At 35.5% G+C, this 21572-nt stretch overlaps 1 protein-coding gene across 4 annotated transcripts in view; it reads left to right on the forward strand.

The window, feature by feature from the left end:
• The window catches only part of ROCK1 (Rho associated coiled-coil containing protein kinase 1), a 94723-nt gene that overhangs the window by 32807 nt on the left and 40344 nt on the right, over positions 1–21572 (forward strand). For 2 of the 4 annotated variants that reach the window (XM_075744283.1, XM_075744284.1), the window contains exons 2-11: positions 4821–4902; positions 8630–8730; positions 9556–9693; positions 10909–11084; positions 14012–14096; positions 15959–16103; positions 16395–16533; positions 17740–17831; positions 18057–18216; positions 20634–20700. In XM_075744283.1, coding sequence (XP_075600398.1) covers positions 4821–4902; positions 8630–8730; positions 9556–9693; positions 10909–11084; positions 14012–14096; positions 15959–16103; positions 16395–16533; positions 17740–17831; positions 18057–18216; positions 20634–20700 — 1185 coding nt within the window. Of the gene's footprint in view, positions 1–4820; positions 4903–7260; positions 7375–8629; positions 8731–9555; positions 9694–10908; positions 11085–14011; positions 14097–15958; positions 16104–16394; positions 16534–17739; positions 17832–18056; positions 18217–20633; positions 20701–21572 lie in introns of those variants that run through there. The other 2 variants (XM_075744285.1, XM_075744286.1) reach the window with 2 other exon arrangements.

Genomic DNA, 21572 nt, shown 5'->3' on the forward strand with positions numbered 1-21572 from the left:
GGGTAATGGGTTTAAGCTGAAGGAGGGTCGATTTAGCTTAGATGTTAGAAAGAAATTCTTTACTGTTGGAGTGGTGAGGCACTGGAACAGGTTGCCCAGAGAAGCTGTGGATGCCCCCTCCCTGGAAGTGTTTAAGGCCAGGTTGGATGAGGCTTTGAGCAACCTGGTCTAGTGGAGGATGTCCCTGCCTATGGCAGGGGGGTTGGAACTCGATGATCTTTAAGGTGCCTTCCAACCCAAACCATTCTATGAGTCTATGAAATAAAAAAGCAGTGGAGGTGTGGTGATGGTGGGAATGGGAATAGCTTTCGTACAAGGATAATTGGAAGAGAGATGACCAAGGGAGAAATGCTGGGAGTGTGTAAAGCTGTGTCTTGGGGCAGGTGGGTAAAGACTCATTGTTCCTTTTGTGGCTGAAGAATGGCAAACTCAAAATGAGGTACACTTTCATACAGCCTGTTAGGCGGTCAAATTCATATCTATATGATGCTGTAAATGCAAGAGGTTAAAACAGGTATAGAAAATGTTTAGACAAAATGACTGAAGAAAATTCTGGCTAGTGCTGTTAACTATGACAATACCATTTCTGGCTCACAAATACACCAGAGAGGTACTACTGTATGCTGGACTTGTTCATATCCTCTTTCCTACACACTCTTATTGTCATCTGCAGAGGCAGCATATGAATCCAGACTGACCTTTGATTTCACTCCATATATCTATTCTTTTGAAACTTCAAACTGTGGTGTAGTAATGAACAAAACCAAGAGAAGATGTGGAAATAGTGCTTTTGTATGGAAGAACTCTCTGCACCTTGTAATGGGTCCCTAGTATGCCTCTCTTTATTTCAGGATAAAATGAAGTATTTTAACTGGATTGTGAAACTATTGATGATTTCATTATAGAAATGTGATATAGAAAAGACTATATCAGACCATGAAACTATTTGAATGAAGGACATTAGAAAGGTTTTCCCCTGTTCTTTTTTAATCACCTCCTGAAATACCGTTACCATGTAAGTGGAAGTCATATGTTTGCTTTTGTAAACCAATTCATTTTAGTAATCCAATTTAGCTATTAACATAAAAGGAAAATGTCTCTGTAGACCTCAAAGCTAATCAGGAAAATTGCTCTGTAATGACGGAAGAAGGTAGAACTTAGTGTTAGCTGAAAATACCTTTAAGCTACAGTATGTGTTTCTAAGAAGTGCAGGATGTGCTATATTTAAAGAAGATAAACACTAAAAATATATTGAATGCATCCAAGTGGGGGGAAAATCCATCATAAAAATTGAACCTTCTTATTTTAATAAGCCATATTAAACTATTGGGCATATGGTTGCCTATCATAATGATGTCTTAGTATCCTTTTTTTTTTAAAGAGGAGGAGAGTATGGCTACTACAGGTCTTGAAGGAAAGATGTTCCTTTCTGTATTAGGAATGAAGTCAGATGGCGTATTGAAAGATTGAGCAAGAAGGAAATAAGAAAGCTGAGAAATGAATTATCTCTGCAGCCATCAACAATAATGATTGTGTCCCCTTTCATTCAGCCTTTACCCTTTTTCTCCTAACTGTTATTGCTAAAATTCTGTAGTGCGTTCCCATCTCTGTGACCTGCACCACTTTCAACCGGTGTTGCCTTCTCACGTTGAGCTTGTGTGCTGCTCTTCTGTGTTTGTTTACCAGTGATACAACTTAAAATAGCCATGCTTCTGTGTTTCCCTTTGTACTAGGACAGCTTGTAGCATTCACCAGTTCTTCTGGTTTAGCTAATGTCAGTGAAATAAAAAGGCTATTCCATGCTTTATGTTATGTGCTAGATATCCCAAATATTTTATTTCCATTATTTACAGTTCTCTAAAATTACCTTAAACTTAGTCTTGTATTTGCAGTCCACTATTAAAATAACACCATGCTATTTTTCCTTCAGAAACATAATTCAGATTAAGAAATTAATGATTTTGAGAGTCAAGGATTTACAAGTCTCTTAATTATTTTAGGGACACCACCCACCTTATAATGAAAGTTTTGAACTAGGATAGTTTCTTCTCTGGATACTGTAGCAAAGGGGAGCTGATTATTGAAAAGCCTTTTAAATAAGTAAGTCTTGGCCTGCAGCTTCCTTAGATGATGTTTGCATGATTCTGAAGCGTGATTTGAATTGAATATGAGATCAATAGCTTGAATCTGTATTTCAAAGGTTTTTTTATTAAGTGTTTTACTTGGAAGAGTTCATATCTAAGATCTGAAAGGCAATGTTTTCATGGTGAATTCTGAATTAAACAGTATTGAAATTTGCTTTTGCCTTTTAAAGTGAATTTGTATACTATTTTTCATCTTCATTTTAGAGTTTTTAAAAACACAACAAAATACCCAACATGCCTGACAGACCAATGAAACTGTGACACTTTCTGTGCTACTTGCTTTTTTCTGTGTAGGCTTGTATTTTAATATTTGGAAAGAAAAAGTATGATACAAAAGTAAGATTGATGTTAAAAATTTGTAAATATTCCCATTTGTCCTATGTTTTTGTATTGAGTATTTAAAAAATCTCCCCTCCTCTAAAGAAAAAGACTGAATTTTGGCTTTTGAGGCAAACGCTGAAATGAAGGAGGTAATTGCACTGCTCCACATCACACCAGGATTTTGTTACTCTTCTGCTTGATGTGTGGAAAAGTTTTCTGTGTTAGCTGTGATCCTGGACGAATTGATTGACTCAACAGATTTGAAAACTTTGGCAACTCATCACCATCACTCATCTGCTTTTAAAAATCCCTGGATGTGACCTAACAGCCTCATAGATGATGTTTGCCTACTGCTTCTCACAGCGTGAGGCTCAATGCATAGAGCTACCAGTGCACTTTGTACTGCTGTATAAGCAGTTATCATGGTTTCTCTGCTGAATTTGCCAAAGAATTTAAATTCTTTAGTGGATTTCCTGGATATTTACTATATATCTTTGGAAAAGTTTTCTTTTAGTAGGTTACAAAGTATTTCTTGCTAAGTTGAGCTTACCCTGCATAGCTTTATTTCTACATCTGTCTCGAGTCAAAGTTGTTGGCCTCTTATTCTCTTTCTTACAGTACTGACTCATTAAGTAGATAGTACATTATGGTTTTTCATTGCCATTTGCTTTCCTTTTTCATCATCAGTGTATGTCCAAAGATGATGATCCTTTAATATCCTCAAGATGCAAAACCTGACTTTATTTAAGGGCTGTGAAAATACTGTGATGCTTTTCTTGATTATCATTTTCATTGTAACATTTCTTAGTTCAAGCTAAGCCACTATATGGAGAAGTAACTGAAAGCAGAAATGTTTTTATGACATTAACAACTTTAATAACATCCAGCCTTTAAAGTAATTCTGATTATCCTGGAAGTTTTACTTCCTTATCCCTGTTTTCAAATTCTAGCATGATTTTAGTGCTTGTTCTCATTATAGCTAAAGTAAATGATTTCTTATCTCACATACTTCAAAAATGAGGACTGCAAACCTATAAATAATTTTGATTTTGATAGCATTTGATTTTTTTATAGCTTAAAATCTGCTTTAGATCGAAGGGGGGAAAATAGGTTTGAATTTGTAGTGAGGGATCAAAGACTAATTTTTTAATTGAGATCAAGTGTGTTCTCTAATACATATTCCTGGAAAATAAGCTTTCAGAAAACTTATACTCTAGCTTTTCTTCAGGCATAGTTACTTAATGGATGTAGTGGTCAAAGATGAATGGGTCAGCTTTCAATCCTGTATTGCATAATTGTATAAAAGCTGAAAACAGTCAAATTAGGTCTAATCAGATCTGAACTGATCAGATCAAAGACACATCTGGTCTAATATCTCACTCTCAACAGATCAATAACAGATGGCATAGGCATGTAGATAGGAGTTGGACAAGTAAATAGCGGTACTTCCCCAGCTTGCTTTGTTAACATCCATTAATTTGTATTTTCTGACCTTCCTCTCCGTTTTTGCAGTTGTCGCTTAAACATTACCTAGTTGAGAAAGAAGACTCCCTAATGCTACTTGTTTTGTTGTGATATAATTCCCCAGAATACTTGATCATTTTTCATTAGCTACCATACATGTGTTTCAACCAAAATGTCTTGTTTAGTTTTTCTCTGAGAAGATGCAATCCACTGAAGAATCACATATAGCTGTTATAAAATTTAGAGTTAAACTTCAAGTCAGGAAGTTTATGGCACGTAACAAGACCTTAAAATGATCATCATCTTTGTTATCATTGTAATTTTCTGTTGTTTTTTGGTGGTTTTTGTTTTATTTTGGTTTTATTCATAGGGATGTATTTAATGCCAGATGGGCTTGTGGCTGTGCGTTCCTAGATTTGTTAGAATGCATAAAGCCAATATCTCGTTAATGAAAATTCCCTCTAAATTCAATGAATAAAAAGTGGGTGTTGACTCTTGGAATTAAATTACCATAATTGTCATTAAGTTGCCACTTAATGTGTGATACATTGTGACTTTCTAATATTGCTGAACTTCATTAGAACTGTGATTTTTTTATAGTTGGAAAAATAATTTTTTCATGTAAATATGGAGCTAATTAAGGTAATTAATAATTCATAGAAGTATATTTGTTCCGAGATGGATGGAAATTAAGTTTTGAAGAGTCCAATGGAAGTGGAGAAGTAACAGCTGTTTCATGTAACTGCTAGTTGAATCATTAAATAAATGTGAATTATTTCATTTGTATGGAAATTTGATAGGAAGAACTGTTTTTATGTTGTCTCTTCAATTAGCAGTATGTGTAATTAGTTTTTCAAACATTTAATTTTGCTTGGATTTTTTTTTTTCCAGGATGGATTAGATGCTTTGGTATATGACTTGGATTTTCCTGCCTTAAGAAAAAACAAAAACATTGATAACTTCTTAAACAGGTGTAAGTATTTATTGTTTCAGTTACTAAATAACAAAAAACTATAAATACCAGCAAAAATAAAAAATAAAAGCAGTTCTACCTTTTTGAAAGGCAACTAGGGATTTACAGTGCATTAAGTTTTTGGGTGCAGGTTATTTTAAGAGTCTGATTATTTATTTCCCAGTGAGAACTGACAGCTACCTATAAAAATCTCATCTCCAGCAATTGAATGTCCAAGTTTGTTGCATGGTAAATGGCATTGTTTTCAGTGGCACAAAGCTTTTTAAGAGAAAGGCCTGTTATCTTTGTTCTTGACAACCCTCTGGATTCCCATAACTTGCTTTGTAATTTTATGCACTAATAGATCATAAACAATTAACAGTAAAATGACATAACATGTATACAGTGTCAAGAAATAATAAAAAAGTTGTTCACTGACAGACTGGGGTATGTGTTTTGCAGACTCCTTTTTTTTTTTAGTATAAAAGGTCTCTCTTCATTATCCCATGAAATTCTTATACTGCGTAGCTGCTGTATTTACTTGTGCATGTGGCTGATGTGTCTGCAGAATTCTTCTCTGTATTTACTCTGTATTTTTCCACTACCAGATTTCCTGCATATTCTACTCTTAAATAACGTTTTAAATTTAAAAAGTTGATTATTTTTTAAATAGAAGTCATAACTCCATCATTTTCATAATTCAAACAACAAAAAGGCATTTAAGAGTTAAGCCTTTTCTAAAGGCTGACAAATTCTGGAAATCATGACAGAGATGTTTGCTGATTTGAAACTTGCTTCTGCATGTGGACTGAATGGGCAAGCCTTGAAATTAAACTAATGTTATTAGATTTTTACAGGCTTAAGCGTCTCAAATGTTGTAATAAATGGCCTTTGTGGTAAATATGAAGTAATTTGACTAAAATATTTTTTTGTGTTGCTTCATTGAAATTTATGGTTTTGTTTCCATTTCCCAGGTGTTTTCAAATAGTTTACTTGGTGCAACTGTAAGCAATGATAGTGAACTTGTGGGGTTTATTTTACATTATTCCCCATTTGTGGGAATATATGAATCCATCAGATCTAGCTGATGGCTCACTTGCACGTAAGCTAGTTGCTGAAAGGCCTAAGTTCAAATGTTCTGTTTAACTTTTCACAGTTCAAACTATATTTGATATCATATACTGTGTTACATGCACATTTTGTATACTCAGTTATTTACAGAGAAGGTGTGGTGAAACTCTTGGAGAAAAGAGAAGTTGTATTAGGCAAAGGAAATAGTCATTGCAACAGATAATTTGAATGTAATTTTTATGAATAGTGAATTCATTAGCGAGTCTCAAAGAGCTTCACTTTTGCATTTGGGGCTGAGTGAAGGAAAAGAAAACTTTAATTTACAATCTGATAATTAATATCTTGTAGGTATAAATTACATACTGTGTAAGATGTGTGGAGAAGTGACCATATTATTTCACTTCAAACTGCCTTTAGAACACTAATCTTGCTGTGTTTGCTGAAGTATGAAAGCAAACTGTGGATCAGTGAGTAGTGGCCTTAGAGAGAACTGTGAAGTCTAGGTTGTCTTGAATTTCTGATTTTAAAAAAAGATAAAAAGTAGACATATAGGAACATTTTAATATTTATTTTAGTTCTAATATAAAACTATTTAAAATATGTTTTTGCAGTATTAGCTGTCCAAACAGTTTGCACTGTTATTCTACAACTTTAAAATTAATTTCTAGATTGCAAATAAAAAGGGAGTTTCCTTCCTTTATTTTATAGAGTGATTGCCCTGTGAACCAGTCTTTATCAGCTCTTATTTTTCTCTGGTTTACATTGTGTATTTGCGGAGCCTCCAAAATCTGCTTCTACCATGTAATGTTGTGAGGGTTATTTTTGCAAATGTAGAACCTTACTAATTTTCTGCCATATAGAATTAAAATAGTACAGAAATTAATATTCAAGATGGTTGAGAGCCCTACTTTGCAGCAGGGACTTGGTTTATTTCAAGACAGCATCTAAGCTTCTAATCAAACTTCAGGGCAAGTTGGAGAACGTAGTCTTTTGCCATGGGAGCTACTCCACCTGTTCATACAGTGTGAGCCGGCGGCGTCCTCCACTGTTGGTAGAAGGAGCTGCCTATTTAATTATGTTGCAGCCTGATAAACTTTGTTTAATAGATCTTAGAATACGGAGGTCAAATTTCCAGCACTGTTGTTATTGTAACATATTGTCTGAAGATAATTGAACATTAGTATGTCTCTCAAGCAGTAAACTGCAATTTGCCACTGCTCACAAGCTTGGTTTACGTTATTTAAAAATCCTTAGCTTAGATTGCTCTTCAGATGTGTTGTCCTTAATTCTTTTTTGGCTATAGGCGAGCCTTGTGATTGAAAACCATTTAAAGCATTCATATTGTGCCTAGCTTTCTCTTACACCAATGTCAAGATTTTTCATTGAGAAGTGGTGGACCTTCTGTTGTGAGATTACCAGGCAGTAAGTTAACAACTAGAAAATTGTTGTCATGAGAATTGCTGCATTTTAGTTCTGTGCAGTCTTACTCATCCTCCACTATGGGTCAGTTTTCACCAGGGCAAATAAGGCAATGCATTATTTAAATTACTGATGATTTTCATTCTTGTGTGAAATGATTTGTCAGAATTTACAACTTTAATATAATTTATTGAAATCAGCTAGTAGCATGCCATATTGTAAAGAGATGGCTTTACATGAGATAGTAATGCCACAGAGTATTTATTCAAACAAAGCTATGTTTGTTCCTGTTGCAGTAATAAAATCTTACTGAATTTTAATTGTACATATGCTGCTTTTGTTTTAGGTAATGGCCACTATAGGTAGAAATCTAATGGTAATTTGCTGTTGTCTGCCAAATAATTTTTTAAAAATATGAACTTAAATAATGACATTTTCCCTCCTTTCTCTTCTTCTGTCCTTCTTTCTAAACTTTGATTTTATGCCTCGAATATTATATTTGAAAATAAAATATCATTGCATAATTTATTTTATTAGAAGCATATCTGTTTTAGTAGATGTTCCTTGCTTTTAGAAATACTGAAGCATGAAGCTTTTCCATGTAATCTCATGCCAGTGTTGACCCACATGGATTAAAATAGACTGGTTTAATTTTTGACCAAATTTGGAATTAGAATATCTGTCCACTGGGAGTTTGTAAATTATTGTAGTTTATAGAATGACAGGTTTATATAAATAATTGCAATGATTCCCACTGCATGTTTTAAATTAAAATCTACTTTTTTTTACTATTAGGAATAATAAAAGTGCAGAAAAGTGAAAGCTTTTTTTAAATAGTTTCTTCAAATGTCTCGTTTGTGTACTTTATGATATTTTCTCAGATGTGTTGCATATTTATCTGGAAATAATTTTTTATACTGATCAGGTTACAAGCAAGATCATGCTGGATATGATATTTTTGCATAGAGGTGGGGTTTTTTCCCCCCAGGTAATTATTTTAAGACAAATTCCCAAATTAAGATCTCCAGTAATTTGATTGTACGGTAGAGTCATTGCATTATGTTTGTCAGGTTTTGGTTACTATGGTAATGAGAATGAGGTCATGCATTTTGCAGGGAGGCTTCCAATAGGAAGGTAGGTTCAAAAGGAATTCCCCTCTTTAAGCAGCACATCTTGGAATAACTGTGAAAAATTGAAATGAGATGAATGGGTTTAATTAAATGGATTATATATGAAATGTGAATTTTCTTTTACGTAGATAAAGACACAGTAAATAAAATGAGAGATCTGCGCATGAAAGCTGAAGATTATGAAGTGGTGAAGGTGATTGGTAGAGGGGCATTTGGGGAGGTTCAGTTGGTAAGTTATGTTTCTGTACATTTGAATGTATTCTGTAGTATTTGCTCGTGTGTCTGTTTCAGAATACAGTGTTCAGAGGATGAAGGTATATAATATTACAGCCTTAATCTCAATGAAACTTTATTTCTTTTTATGCCATGGAAATGTTTTTGAGACACTCATATTTTGGAACTCTCCATATGCACAAATGCTTATTTTGCGTTGTAGTCATGAATCTCTATTAAAGTGGAATGTGTATTCTTCATAATCAAGAAAATTACCCTTTTCCCCTGTATACATGGACACATGAACAAATCTTCAGAACTAGAAGAATTTCTGCCAGTTCAGGGACTACACCAGAGTTTTGTGAACATAGTTCTCACAGATGAGAGATGTTGTGTGTTGTTTGTGATAGATTAACAACCAGGCTTGTTCATCCTGCTTTAATAAATCGAGAACTGGTAGGAGAGACTGGAAATATGGCAGTAAGTATGCATGCCTGCTAATGAACTCTGGAAAATGCTTAGATTTAACTTTATAGTATTTAACAGTTGCCAATGTTTGTCCTTTTAAAGACACATACCTACAAATTACAAAGGGACTGTTATGCTTGTAGACTTCTATGTTGAATAGTTCTAGCAAGTATTTGAAGAGTTACGCATATATTGGCAGAAAAGGCAATGTAATTATTCTGTAGACCTACAATATATAATTCTTTATAAACATGTGAGAGAGTCTTATAAAACTTGTTAAATAGTGAAGCATGAAAAGTAATATACTCAGTGGTATTCTTCATATGTTAATGTGGCAAACTAATGTGATCTGTATGTCACGTTGTCTTCATAGGTAAGGCATAAATCCTCAAGGAGAGTATATGCCATGAAGCTTCTGAGCAAATTTGAGATGATAAAAAGATCAGATTCTGCATTCTTCTGGGAAGAAAGGGATATTATGGCTTTTGCTAATAGTCCCTGGGTTGTTCAGGTATAGTGATACTCCTTTTATAATACTGTCATTATAAAATAGTGGCATTATGACACTGTACGACTTGGAATTACATGTTTTCATTTTCAACTTTTCAAACTCCCTTTTTGGTTATATTGGTCTGTTAGGGAAATACATTATTAACATTAGGAATGCTGTACACAACAAATAGCAGATATTGCACTTGTTTCAAAAGTGTATTTTGTCATAACATTTACAAGATAAGCTATTCTGTTTATTATTAAAACTCTTTACCAGATATATGTTGGTGAGTCTACTCTGCAGTAATTCTTTGAAGCATCTAGCATATCAGAAAGATATGTTTAAGACACAGCTTCTGTGTGTTCTAATTTCCATGTGTATATTTGACGGCAAATTATGCCCACTCTGTTTTTTTCTTTTTTTCCTCCTCATTTCAGTATTATCACTGACAATTTTTTGGGAGGCATTGCTGCCTTGGAAGTTTGTAAGGAAGTGTGCCTGAAGCAATCATCATGCATTGTGTGTGCACATGTTAACTTGTTTGTTTAAACTGTTCTTACCCTTAAGCATGTAAAATCTTCTGTTAAGTTACAATAAAACAAAATCATTCAAGATTTACCTAGATCAAATAGGTAACTACATTACTACCTGTCTGGGAGTGATTGTCCAGAATAGCACTTTTATGATTTTCAAAAAGTTTTCAGTTAGGAAACTTAAATCTCTTTGCACTGCCCATGTTAAACAGACCATTGACAACTGTAAGGGAAATATTTTTACCTAATTGTTTAAAATTTAGGCTCACTTTGTAAATAATAAATACATTGACAATAGAATAATAAATAGTGATAACACAAATATAATTGGGCATGTTTGCAATACCCATAGTTTCATTTTACATATTTGTCAACTAACATCCCAGTGAATAAGGAAGCACTTTGTTCTGTTATGCAATGAGTGTTCTTTGAAATGATCTCAAAATTTATTGCACCAAATTCATTAATCTTAATTCATAACCAGGACTCAAGGGACAGAAGATCTGGCTGATATTTATTCTAGAGATTAATTCCTTTTTAGGAGGACTGCTGGATGATGCAAAGTTGCTGCAGTAGTTGTAGCAATTCAGTTACTCTGTAGATCGGTTTGTGCAAAAATTCCTTTGATTTCTAACAAGCAAAATATTAAAGATAACTGGAATATTCAGTGACTTGTTTTTTGTTTATTTGATTTTTACAGTTATTTTATGCATTCCAAGATGACCGTTACCTCTACATGGTGATGGAGTACATGCCTGGTGGGGACCTTGTGAATTTAATGAGCAACTATGATGTTCCGGAGAAATGGGCAAGATTTTATACTGCTGAAGTTGTACTTGCATTAGATGCAATTCACTCAATGGGTTTTATACACAGGTGAAACAGAAAAAAAATGTTGTTACATAGTGGTGTTTTATTCCTGGTGCTGCCAGAATGGCTTCAGTAATTGCTTAGGTAGTTTTAAAACTTAGGATGTTACTTCTTCATTATTATTTCATAATTATTCCATCTTTACAACTTCAAAGGTTCCTGCCATCAGAAACTACAAGTCTGAAGTGATACGGTCAAAGTAAAGGTTTTCTGCAGGCTGGTGTTCCTCAGTTTAGGGAGTAATAAAATTGTCCCACTTTACGAAGAGACACAAGAACTAAAGTGGTATGAACATGTTGACCCCTAAATAGTTCATGTGGTGGTTTTTGGTTTTGGTTTTTTTAATTTTTTTTATTAGAAAAACCTGTTTTGGGAATTTGATAGCAGTAGCAGGCACTGTTAGGAATTATTAACTCTCTGCTCTGCATTTGAAGCCTCAGTTGGCATCAGTGACCCATTAAACAAGAATCTGTGAACAATATGAGGAAAATCTCCCAGCCACATGTTTTCTTGTAAGGGGCAAAATGGAAAATTGAGATGCAGAGCAAAGGGACTTAGCTTAGTTTCCTATTATGTAATTGCCCTAAAGTGAAATGTAGTCACTTCTCAGGTTGAGAAGTTTTCTTTTTGATATTTGAACTTTTATCTGTTGTTAACTTTCAATTGTATTAACTGGGAGCAGAAGAATAATTTTTCCAACAGAAAATACAGGAAGAGTTTGAGGAAGACATAGTATATAAATTCTCAACTTGTAATTTGGCCAGAAGATCAGTGTTAGCACGTAAGCTCTTGCAAAGAAGCAAAAGCAAAGCAAAACAAAGTACTGATCCATTGCTTGAGTAGGATCTAGAGCATCATTAATTATGCAGCTATGCTACATCTAATGGATAAATTATCTGACTGAAATGAACCATTTGTACGTGTGTATTGCAGAAAGCAAGCATTAGAAGTTGTCAGCAGCAAGTTTTTTTTCCTGAAAATTTAGATTACCTTGACAGCAGCAGATATTTAGAATTTTTCACTGGACTTAGCCTATTCAAATCTGAGGAATGAAAGGAAACTGATGAAAATGTGGGCCCACTGCTTAATGGAACAGGGACCTTATGACAATGACAAAGGACATGGAAACAGCTGAGGCTGCTGCCTTTGCCTCAGGCTTCGTTGATAAGGTCTGCTTTCAGGCCTCTCAGATCCCTCTGTCTAGTGGCAGAGCTTGGGAGAGTGAAGCATTACTGTGGCAGAGGAAGATCAAGCTGAGTCCCAGTTATGCAAACTGGATGTACGCGTGTCCAAGGCACCCAGTGCAATACACCAAGGGTCATAAGGGAGCTGGCCAGTATCCTAATCATACTGCTTTCTGTCACCTTTGAAAGGTGGCAGCCATTGGGAGATTCCTGATGACTGGAAGGAAGCAAATGGCACACCCATCTTGCCCCTAGAAGGGAAAGGAAGGGAGGGCCAGGGGAACTGCAGGCTGATCACCCTAAGGGCAGTCTTTGGGAAGCTTACAGAGTAAATTCTCAGGAAAGCATTTCCAAGCACATGGATGGGAAGGTGATAGGGAACAGCCTGCATGGATTTACCAAGAGTAAAGCATGCCTTACCAACCCAATTGCCTTCTGTGATGAGATGATGGGCTGCACTGATGAGGGGAGAGCAGTGTGTGTTGTTTGTCTTGACTTTAGCAATATTTTTGATATAGCCAGATTGGAAAGATACAGTTTGAATAGGCAGAACAACGGGTTGTGCTCAGTATTGCAATGTTCAGCCAACAGCTACCAGCAATTGATTCCTCAGAGGATTAGTACTGTGATCAGCACTATGTTTTCATTCACAACCTGAACAGTGTTCAGGTGAGACAGCATCAGTCATCAGCTGCCCAGCAGGACTTTATAGAAAAGGTGGAGCCACACTTAAAGTTGCAGACCAAAATGATGAAAGGCAATGGATGACACAAGTTGCAGCAAGGGAATATCTACCTATTCATTAGGAAATATTTTTTCACTATTAGAGTGGTCAAACAGTGAAGAGAGTCCTAGAGAGGTTGTGGAATCTCCATGCTTGAAAAAAATTCAAAACTTGACTGGATTTGACCCTGAGGAACCTAATACAACTTTGAAGTTAAATCTAACTTTGTTAGCTGTACTTTGATCAGGCAGATGAACCAGGGGTCCTACAAAAATCCCTCCCAACCAAAATTATTCTGTGAGTATACTGATACATTTCCACTGCACTTTATTTCACAGTTATGGCCAGAGCTCTTTGAGATCCCAGAAATATACTTTCTCCTGAAATTCATGTTGTGCTTTCTTGATAATTGTTTCCTACTATTATTCTGCTTCAGTATATTTAAAAACATTAGATGTGCTGAACTTTACCAGTTATTTTATGAAAACTTCTTTTATATAACGGAAGTACTTTGTGGAAAAGGGCATAAGGCAATACTCCTTTTGAGCCATGGAAAAATATTTGTTCACATTAATATAATTCTAAAAATGACATCCATTTGTTCCCTTAAAATAGAAGTTTTCTCTAAAAACAGAGAAGCCGCTATGTTTGCAAGGTCTGTTTGAGATAACTAACTCAGAACCAGAATGGATTTTTTTCTGTAGCTGATCTTAGCGGAGAGGTACTTCAACCAGCTAGTGCTTTTCAGGAACTTGAGGTTGAACGTTAATGTCTAGATTTGTTGAATTTGGTGATTTAAGACTATATTCCCATATCCATTATATTTTTTTAAAATTATGTAGTTCAGCAGTCTATGTGTTGGACATGATACTTAAAGAAGGCAGAATAAAATGGAGGAAATAGTGGTGCTTTCATGTTGGTGTTTTTCCTTGCAATGTTACATCTGAAAAATAGTTGACTATTGTTGTTTTCATAAGTTAAATTGATTTATTTACTTTTAAACAAATGTATTTTTCTCCTTTCAGAGATGTGAAGCCTGATAATATGCTGCTAGATAAAGCTGGTCATTTAAAACTAGCAGATTTTGGTACTTGTATGAAGATGAACAAGGTAAACGTGTTTTTAATTTTGTTTTTCTGTTTGTGAAAGGAAAATATACTTAAAAGTGAAAAGAAAATATACTGAACACTTTTAGTGTAGATGACAAGAGTCAGAAGTTCTACTCTTCCCATTATTGTTCTTTATGCATCTTATTCAATGACAATGTAGAATGCAGAAATGGTTCTTGAAGTAGGGACTGTATCAGCTTCTATGCTATTTCCTAGAGAAATTTTCTGAAGTCAAGTCTTTGATTGTCTCTGGATTATTTATGTGTTTGGTTATCAAAAGTTAATGCGAAGAAGTGAGATTATTTTTATGTTGTGTGTCACTAATGAAAGAATCAAAACTGATGTACAAGTCACTGAATCCCAATTGTACTTAATAGCCATATGCTGATGTAGCAAAAGGGCGGTTCTGAAGGAAACAGGTTAAAGAATGCCATAGAATGATTTATTTTTTAAAATACATCCTGAGGTCACTAAAAAAGCCCCCAATTTTACAACAGTATTTAACGTACTGTGAAGCACTGTTGTTCCCTACACAAAATTCTTGTTGGTTTGTGTCAGGCTGCACATATATATGAGGAAAAAAATCTGAAATACATGGTGCTTAATAGAGTCTCTGTAATATGTGCATTGTGTTCTCAACATGTTCCAGGATCTTTGAATAAATCACTGTATTTAGCTGCTTTGCCATAAAGAAAAGGCACCAATGAAACCAAGTGCAGGTTATGTGTACAAATTCACGGAGTTACCAGAAGTCACAAACAGTCCACGCTTCAGTGGAATAGCTGTCACAAAATTTGGTTTTATTTTGACTTAATACACATTTATCCTTGACTGATTGTGTTCTTAACAATGAGGAATTTTGGAATACAGAAAAACATTATCCTAGCGTTTAAGCTGTAAGTGCCAAAAAAAGAAAAAATATTACAAAACTTTAGTATATATTAGCATTACAGAAGTAAACTTGTGTCAACACCACCTTACATTTTGTGCTGTTCTAAGCAAAGCTAGCTGAGTAGTCTTGAGCCTCGTCTTGGATTTCTGTAGTCTTTTGAAAGGGCAAGGTTACTCTGTGGGAGAGAAACTGCTCAGCATAGGAGCTTAATTTAGGTGCATTCTGGATGTGCTGCATACGCAACATTGGATCTGTATTTGTTATATTTACTTAGTTACATATTTTTATGCAAATTTTTCTACTGATCCATTTCTGGGAATGGCATAGGATTATTTCAGAAGTGCTTGAATGGGACTGGAAAGGGGCACATGGTTGCAGCTTCAGCATTCTGGATGCCAGCTCCAGTGTGACTGATCTCTGTTCTGTCAGCCCTTTCTCAGGGGTTTGAGGAACACCAAATGTTCTCACCTGTTACCTGTTTTGAGGTCTGCCTACATAGAGTTTCAAGGCCTTGTCTACTTTCAGTCTTCCTGGCATTAAGTATATTGGGTTGGAGGCAAAAAAATTGCATTTTAGCTGATCCTTTCAGCAAAATCCCTGATGTTGACTCATTTATGCTAACAGAGGAGCTTTGCCTGTTTACGGTACTTCCTGTCAGTATATGACACATTTATATTGGCACAAGCAGGGAGAGGCTGTGCAGTGTTTACAGGGCCTAGATGCAATTCTGATTACTACTTGGATATTAACTGAGGTTTTTGAAGTAACTTTGTGTTTGACAGATCTGGTGCTTTGTTCTGGATTTAGTAGCTTCGAATCTAAAAATGTTACAATACCCATTCAAAAAAGAACATTTGTTGACCAAAGTTGACATTGAACTGTTGATGTTGCTTAGGCTGCATAAACTCTTGGAAATGGCTTGCAATTTTGGACTTTATATTTGGGCCTGGCTGTTTTCCTCCTCTTTGTAGGAAGGTATGGTACGATGTGATACAGCTGTGGGAACACCAGACTATATCTCTCCTGAAGTATTGAAGTCCCAGGGTGGTGATGGTTACTATGGGCGAGAATGCGACTGGTGGTCAGTGGGAGTCTTTTTGTATGAGATGCTTGTAGGTGAGTAGTAGGATAATCGGAATTGACTACACTGCTTAACTAGACTCCATGTTAAAATCACTATAGTTTTTAACTTTTTAGTTTATTACTCTTCTGACATAAGCTGTGGTTTACTGATCCTGGTATTTACAGAATATGTTTTAGAAATAGCCTGGCACAGTTTTCAAGCATTTGTCCTTGCCTCTTGTTGACTTAGTTGCTTACATTGTTGCATATCTAATTCAAATATTATAAATCAAGTCTACAATACTTTTGATCTGCTTTTTAATTTTTGCATTGCTGCTTTTTTAGGTGATACACCTTTTTATGCAGATTCTTTGGTTGGAACATACAGTAAGATTATGAACCATAAGAACTCCCTTACTTTCCCTGATGACAATGACATTTCTAAAGAGGCAAAAAACCTTATTTGTGCCTTTTTAACTGATAGGTAAGAGTTAAACTTTACTCAAAATGAAAGTAAGCCTTCGTTAAGAAAATGTCTTCTCATGTTGAAAGAACATATATGTATTTGTTTTGTATGGGTTTCTAAACTGCTCAAGAGAAGTGGAACTCTTATTGTCTTGGCACAAATGCAATATAACTTTTCCCATTTAGATGCTGCTGTAGAGAGGTGTATTTCTGATCTCTGAATGCATTTCTGGTAGTTGAATGTTCTTCATAGGAATTGGGCTTTATTTTTCTCTGAACTACAGCAATGTAAGAAACTGTTAGCCACTTGCTTGAAGTACGGAAAGGCTGTTTTAACTTGTTAGTGAAGAATTTTTTAGAACCTCAGTCTAAGTCTTTAAGTTACATTGTCTACTCTGAAGTAGCGTTTTGTCTGACCTGAAGTAGCAGTTACTAAGTGATGCTACTGCGAGCTAGACAGGCAGTAGCATCAGTTTCATCTTTTCTGGTCCCTGTATTTGGGAGATGAGTCACTAATGGTTGCTGCTGCTCTTCATGGTAGTAGCATGTATACTGGAGAAAGCAAAATGCTGCCACTATGGGTATGCCTACCCTATAAACGTAGTTTGAATATGAAGCATTACTCCTTAGTAACAGCTATTGTTACATTAGTCTGTGTTGCACAGTGATGAGGGGCACACAAAACAGGTTTCTTTGGGATGAAGCTAAAGCAAAAGATGCACTTCAGGAGTTCCCCTAATGCACTCCCAGCTCTTGGTGGGCATTCAGGATCAGGGTAGAGTCAGCCCACAAAACCCTGTCTGAAATGTGGGTGTTAGGTCTGTTTTGCTTTGTGAGTACACTCCTGTTGTACCCACGCTACTTACTAATATAAACATAACTGTGGCTTGAGAACTGGTGCTATGAAACAGAGGGGCTGTTGCATTTGGGATTCAAACAACAGCATGAACTCCTGGAAAAAGTGGAACCTAGCTGCCTAGTCAATCTGTGATGGTGGAAACAGTAGCGCCAGGACTTCTTGTGGACCAGACTTAAAACCAGACTGTGTTCTGAAATGTAGCTGCTGTGCTCCCATAGATATCTTCATATGAAAACTTTGAGATAGGTACTTCTTACCTTAGAGAGGTGATTTTTTTGTTTGTTGTTAGATTATGCCTTAGAATGAGTCTTTCCTTCAGAATAATTTATGTGATGTTCTGTGCTTAACCAAAACACTCTTTAACAGGGAAGTGAGGCTAGGACGAAATGGCGTAGAAGAAATTAAACGGCACCTTTTCTTCAAAAATGATCAATGGGCTTGGGAAACTCTCAGAGATAGTGAGTATAATACTTTTCTCAGAGACCATAACCTGGCTGACTTATGTATTATATTAGCAAAATAACTGCCATATTTCTTTTTAATGGAATTTAAAGTTTTATTTACTCCTGTACCAAGGAAAGAGATTTCTTAGGCACCAAAGAAAAATTCTCCTCCCCAAATTCTTGATTGTGTCACTTGAGTAATACAATTATCATTATCATACTATTCTCCTTTTTTTCTAGCTGTAGCACCAGTTGTGCCTGACTTAAGTAGTGACATTGACACTAGTAATTTTGATGATCTGGAAGAAGACAAAGGAGAGGAAGAAACATTTCCCATACCAAAAGCATTTGTGGGCAACCAACTTCCTTTTGTAGGATTTACATACTACAGCAACCGTCGGTATGTATGCGGAAAGCAAGCTAATGGTCTATTCTTTTGTCAGCAGCTGTTTCTGACTCTTACCAGCCAGTATTTAGATACATGCCTTTTCAGATTCTTATTAATGATCCAGAATCCTAATAAATTATACTATTTTGACATTTAGCTAATGATAACCAGTACTGCTAGTCATCAGTACCTTAAAATATCACACTGAATTTGTGAATGTCTTATTCTGCATTAAGAATATTATATAGAGGGGCTGCAGAAGCTAAGCAAGAAAAATCCACTGTTGCTGCTACTAGGCAGAGCTGCCTGCAGAGCACTAAATTATATATGTAGAGTCATGAATCAAGGATGTGAAGTGTCACTTTGTTTTATTGCAAATTACTGTTCCTGAGCTGTATATGAAGACTCCATACTTTACATCAGTGTTTTAGCACATGATACATTAAACCCTGGCTTACTAGAGAGAAAATAATTGTCTGTTACCTGCTTCATAATTTGTTCCTTTTTTTTCCCCCCTAAGTACTCATCCATTGCCGAGTGAGATTGTGATTGATGCCTTACTGTTTTCACTGTTGCTTAGAAGAGTTTAAATTACATCAGTTAAAATTATATTAATTTATATATTCAACAGTCGTTATTATTGTAGGCACTATGGATAGCTAATATTTACATTCAAAAATCTCAATAACTTTTTCTTACTTTGAAAGCTGCTGTTAATTGTAGTGGGTATCAGTAAGGCTTAAAATGGGCTAAAACTTCTCGTAGACCATGTCAGAGACTATTAGTTTTAATTGCATTTCTGGATAGGAAAGCCTTAAAGGAAATAAATCTGGTTTTCATCCTTGGATAGTAGAACCACCACTTTTCCGAGCCTGTGGTGAAATTCTTTCCATCTCTGCAAAGAGTTGGATTTGTTGTTGCTTTCTGCATAAAATTTAGAGAACTAAGTGGCTGTGTTTTACTGTCATTGAAGAACTGCTACTAAATACTACCATAATTTTGTAGGCCTACTAGTCCTAAAGTGCTGTCCCAGAGCGGAATTTTGTCCCATAATACTCTGCTGGTGTGATAGTCTTGAAAAGGCTGAAACGACCATTCATACTTGCTAAACCTGTAATCCTAATTTTTATTGCCTTTTTGTATTGAAAATAGTTCAAACATTTAAAAAATTGCATATTTAGAAAAAAGTTGCACATTTATCTCCACCCTCATTCAATTTAATCTTGTTCATGTACGCTGGAGGATTTAAAGAAACAGAAATCTAGGAAAACGATGTGACTTCTGTCCTTAAAGGAAGTAGTACGATCTTTGAATATGGAATACTTTCCATAGCTGTAATGTCATTGATTGTACACTAGGAAATATGGCTGTTTATTATTGAACTTCACAGATTTTGGAATACTAGCTGAGAACACTTTGCAGCCCTGTCTGGCTTGTGTTGTTCTCTTCTGGATTCTGATGGAGCTGGTGCTGTGCCTCATTTAAATATCACATTCTCACTGCTCAACAGCCCTGGAGTGCAAAATATGGTGGCTTCAAGACATCAGGTCCTTTTCTGTAGGGAAATGTTCCATTTTTCGATCTGTCATTTGATTATCGGAAAGCAGTCTTGATGTTTAATTTCACCTTGGCTTTGGAGGTGTCTTTGATTTTACCCTCCGTGATCTTTTGGAGAGGTTTTTGTGTATGTGAAAATGTGTGTGACACAAAAAAGATGATGCGTCCATCTTCCTCAGTTCATGTGTTGGAGAGTTTTTCCTCACATGATCTGATGAAGTTAGAGATAGATGCTTTACATCTCTCTAGGTTAGTTATCAGGCCAAGAATATCACATCAAGTACCAAAGGAATTTGAAGATAGTAATTTGTATTTATTTACCTGACTTTTTCAGAATCACGACAAGTAGAAATCTGTGGTATTTTTAGAAAACACTTTACGTAAAATAAGAACACTGGCTTCAGGGCAAACTTTTTGTGTGTGGAACTCTTAGTAACTTTGTTGGAAGTTACACAATCTCTGCAGAGTTTGCTTCATTGCTGCTACTTGCTGCATAAGTGCCTGAGTAAATATTTATGGGATGGAAGCCAATGAGAGTGTTGTAACCATGGAAAGCAAAGATTTTTAATGGTTATTAAAAAAAAGTGGTTGTATTAGTGTTTGGCAGAAATTCTTTTTTTCTGGAGGTCTTCTACTGCAGTTTTCTGCTTTACCCTTTACAAGAAATAATGTGAGGTTTTCAATTAAATATGCTTAAATCTTAAAAGTCTAGTAAATACAGAAATGAAAAAATCTGGTTATGTTACTATTTGTTTATCCACATTTTGGAGCAAAAAATCTGGAGGTTATGTTTTAGGATGATTATATTCTCTGTTTTGATAACCTTCCTTTTAAACAACTCTTAAAATAAAACTTTTAAAATGTTGTTACAGGTATTTAGCTGTCTCTGCAGAAAATTCCAATGATAACAGAACAGGCTCCACTGTGGATAAAAGTGTGGTATGTCTCACTGATTTTCAACTTTCTTGGATCCTAGCAAAGAATCTATTGCATATATGGGAATAAACTGTTTGAGTTCTAAATGTCTGAAATTATTTTAGTGCTTGGAATATGAGACATCAATGCATAAATTTTAACTGTTTAGTATGGACTGGCTATTAAAGTTATAGGAAAAGCAGAATTTCAGTTCTTCATATAACATTAGTTTTCCTGGATTGGGATAAAATAGTTGAAACTGCATATTCCTTTTGTGCAACTGGATTCACAATTTTTATCTTTAGAAATATCAAAGTGTGTGTACAGTATTTTTAGAGTACCTTAGTGATGCCAGGTGTACGCTGGCTTTGTGGCAATGATGGAGTCTGGATGCAAGTGTGACTGGAAGCTTGGGCTTTCCAGCAACCCACCAGTTTAAGTCTGGAGCTGGATTTCCTGTGAACTAAGTGGGAGGTGGCAGATAATGTACAAAGCTTGGGTATTCTGCTTCTTCCCAAGGGTGCCCCACAAACTATTGGGAACTGGGGCACTGAGGATCTGTGTTTATAGAGTAGTTCACCCTACCAAGAAATGTTCAGGAATTCTTTCAGTTACTGCTTCCCAAGCTTCTTGGCAGTCAGGTTTCCAGGAAGGTATGCTGAGGTATTGGAAACAAGGCCTGCTTGGATTCTGGGTAAGTTCTGGTGTAAATCAAGCTATTTCCTTAGAATGGTCTGATATTTTACAAATTGCATTCTTTCCAGAAGAAAACACTGTCAAAAATTTTATAATTAAAAGAAATCTTCTTGGCTTTGACTATGCTTTACTTTGTTAGTATCTTATTCTGTTATGTTGTCCATTTAAAGTAGAAGAGAAGCAGATACCAATGCATGTTT

This window comes from Balearica regulorum, chromosome 2 (assembly GCF_011004875.1).
Source record: "Balearica regulorum gibbericeps isolate bBalReg1 chromosome 2, bBalReg1.pri, whole genome shotgun sequence".
In the NCBI taxonomy this organism is placed as follows: domain Eukaryota; kingdom Metazoa; phylum Chordata; class Aves; order Gruiformes; family Gruidae; genus Balearica; species Balearica regulorum.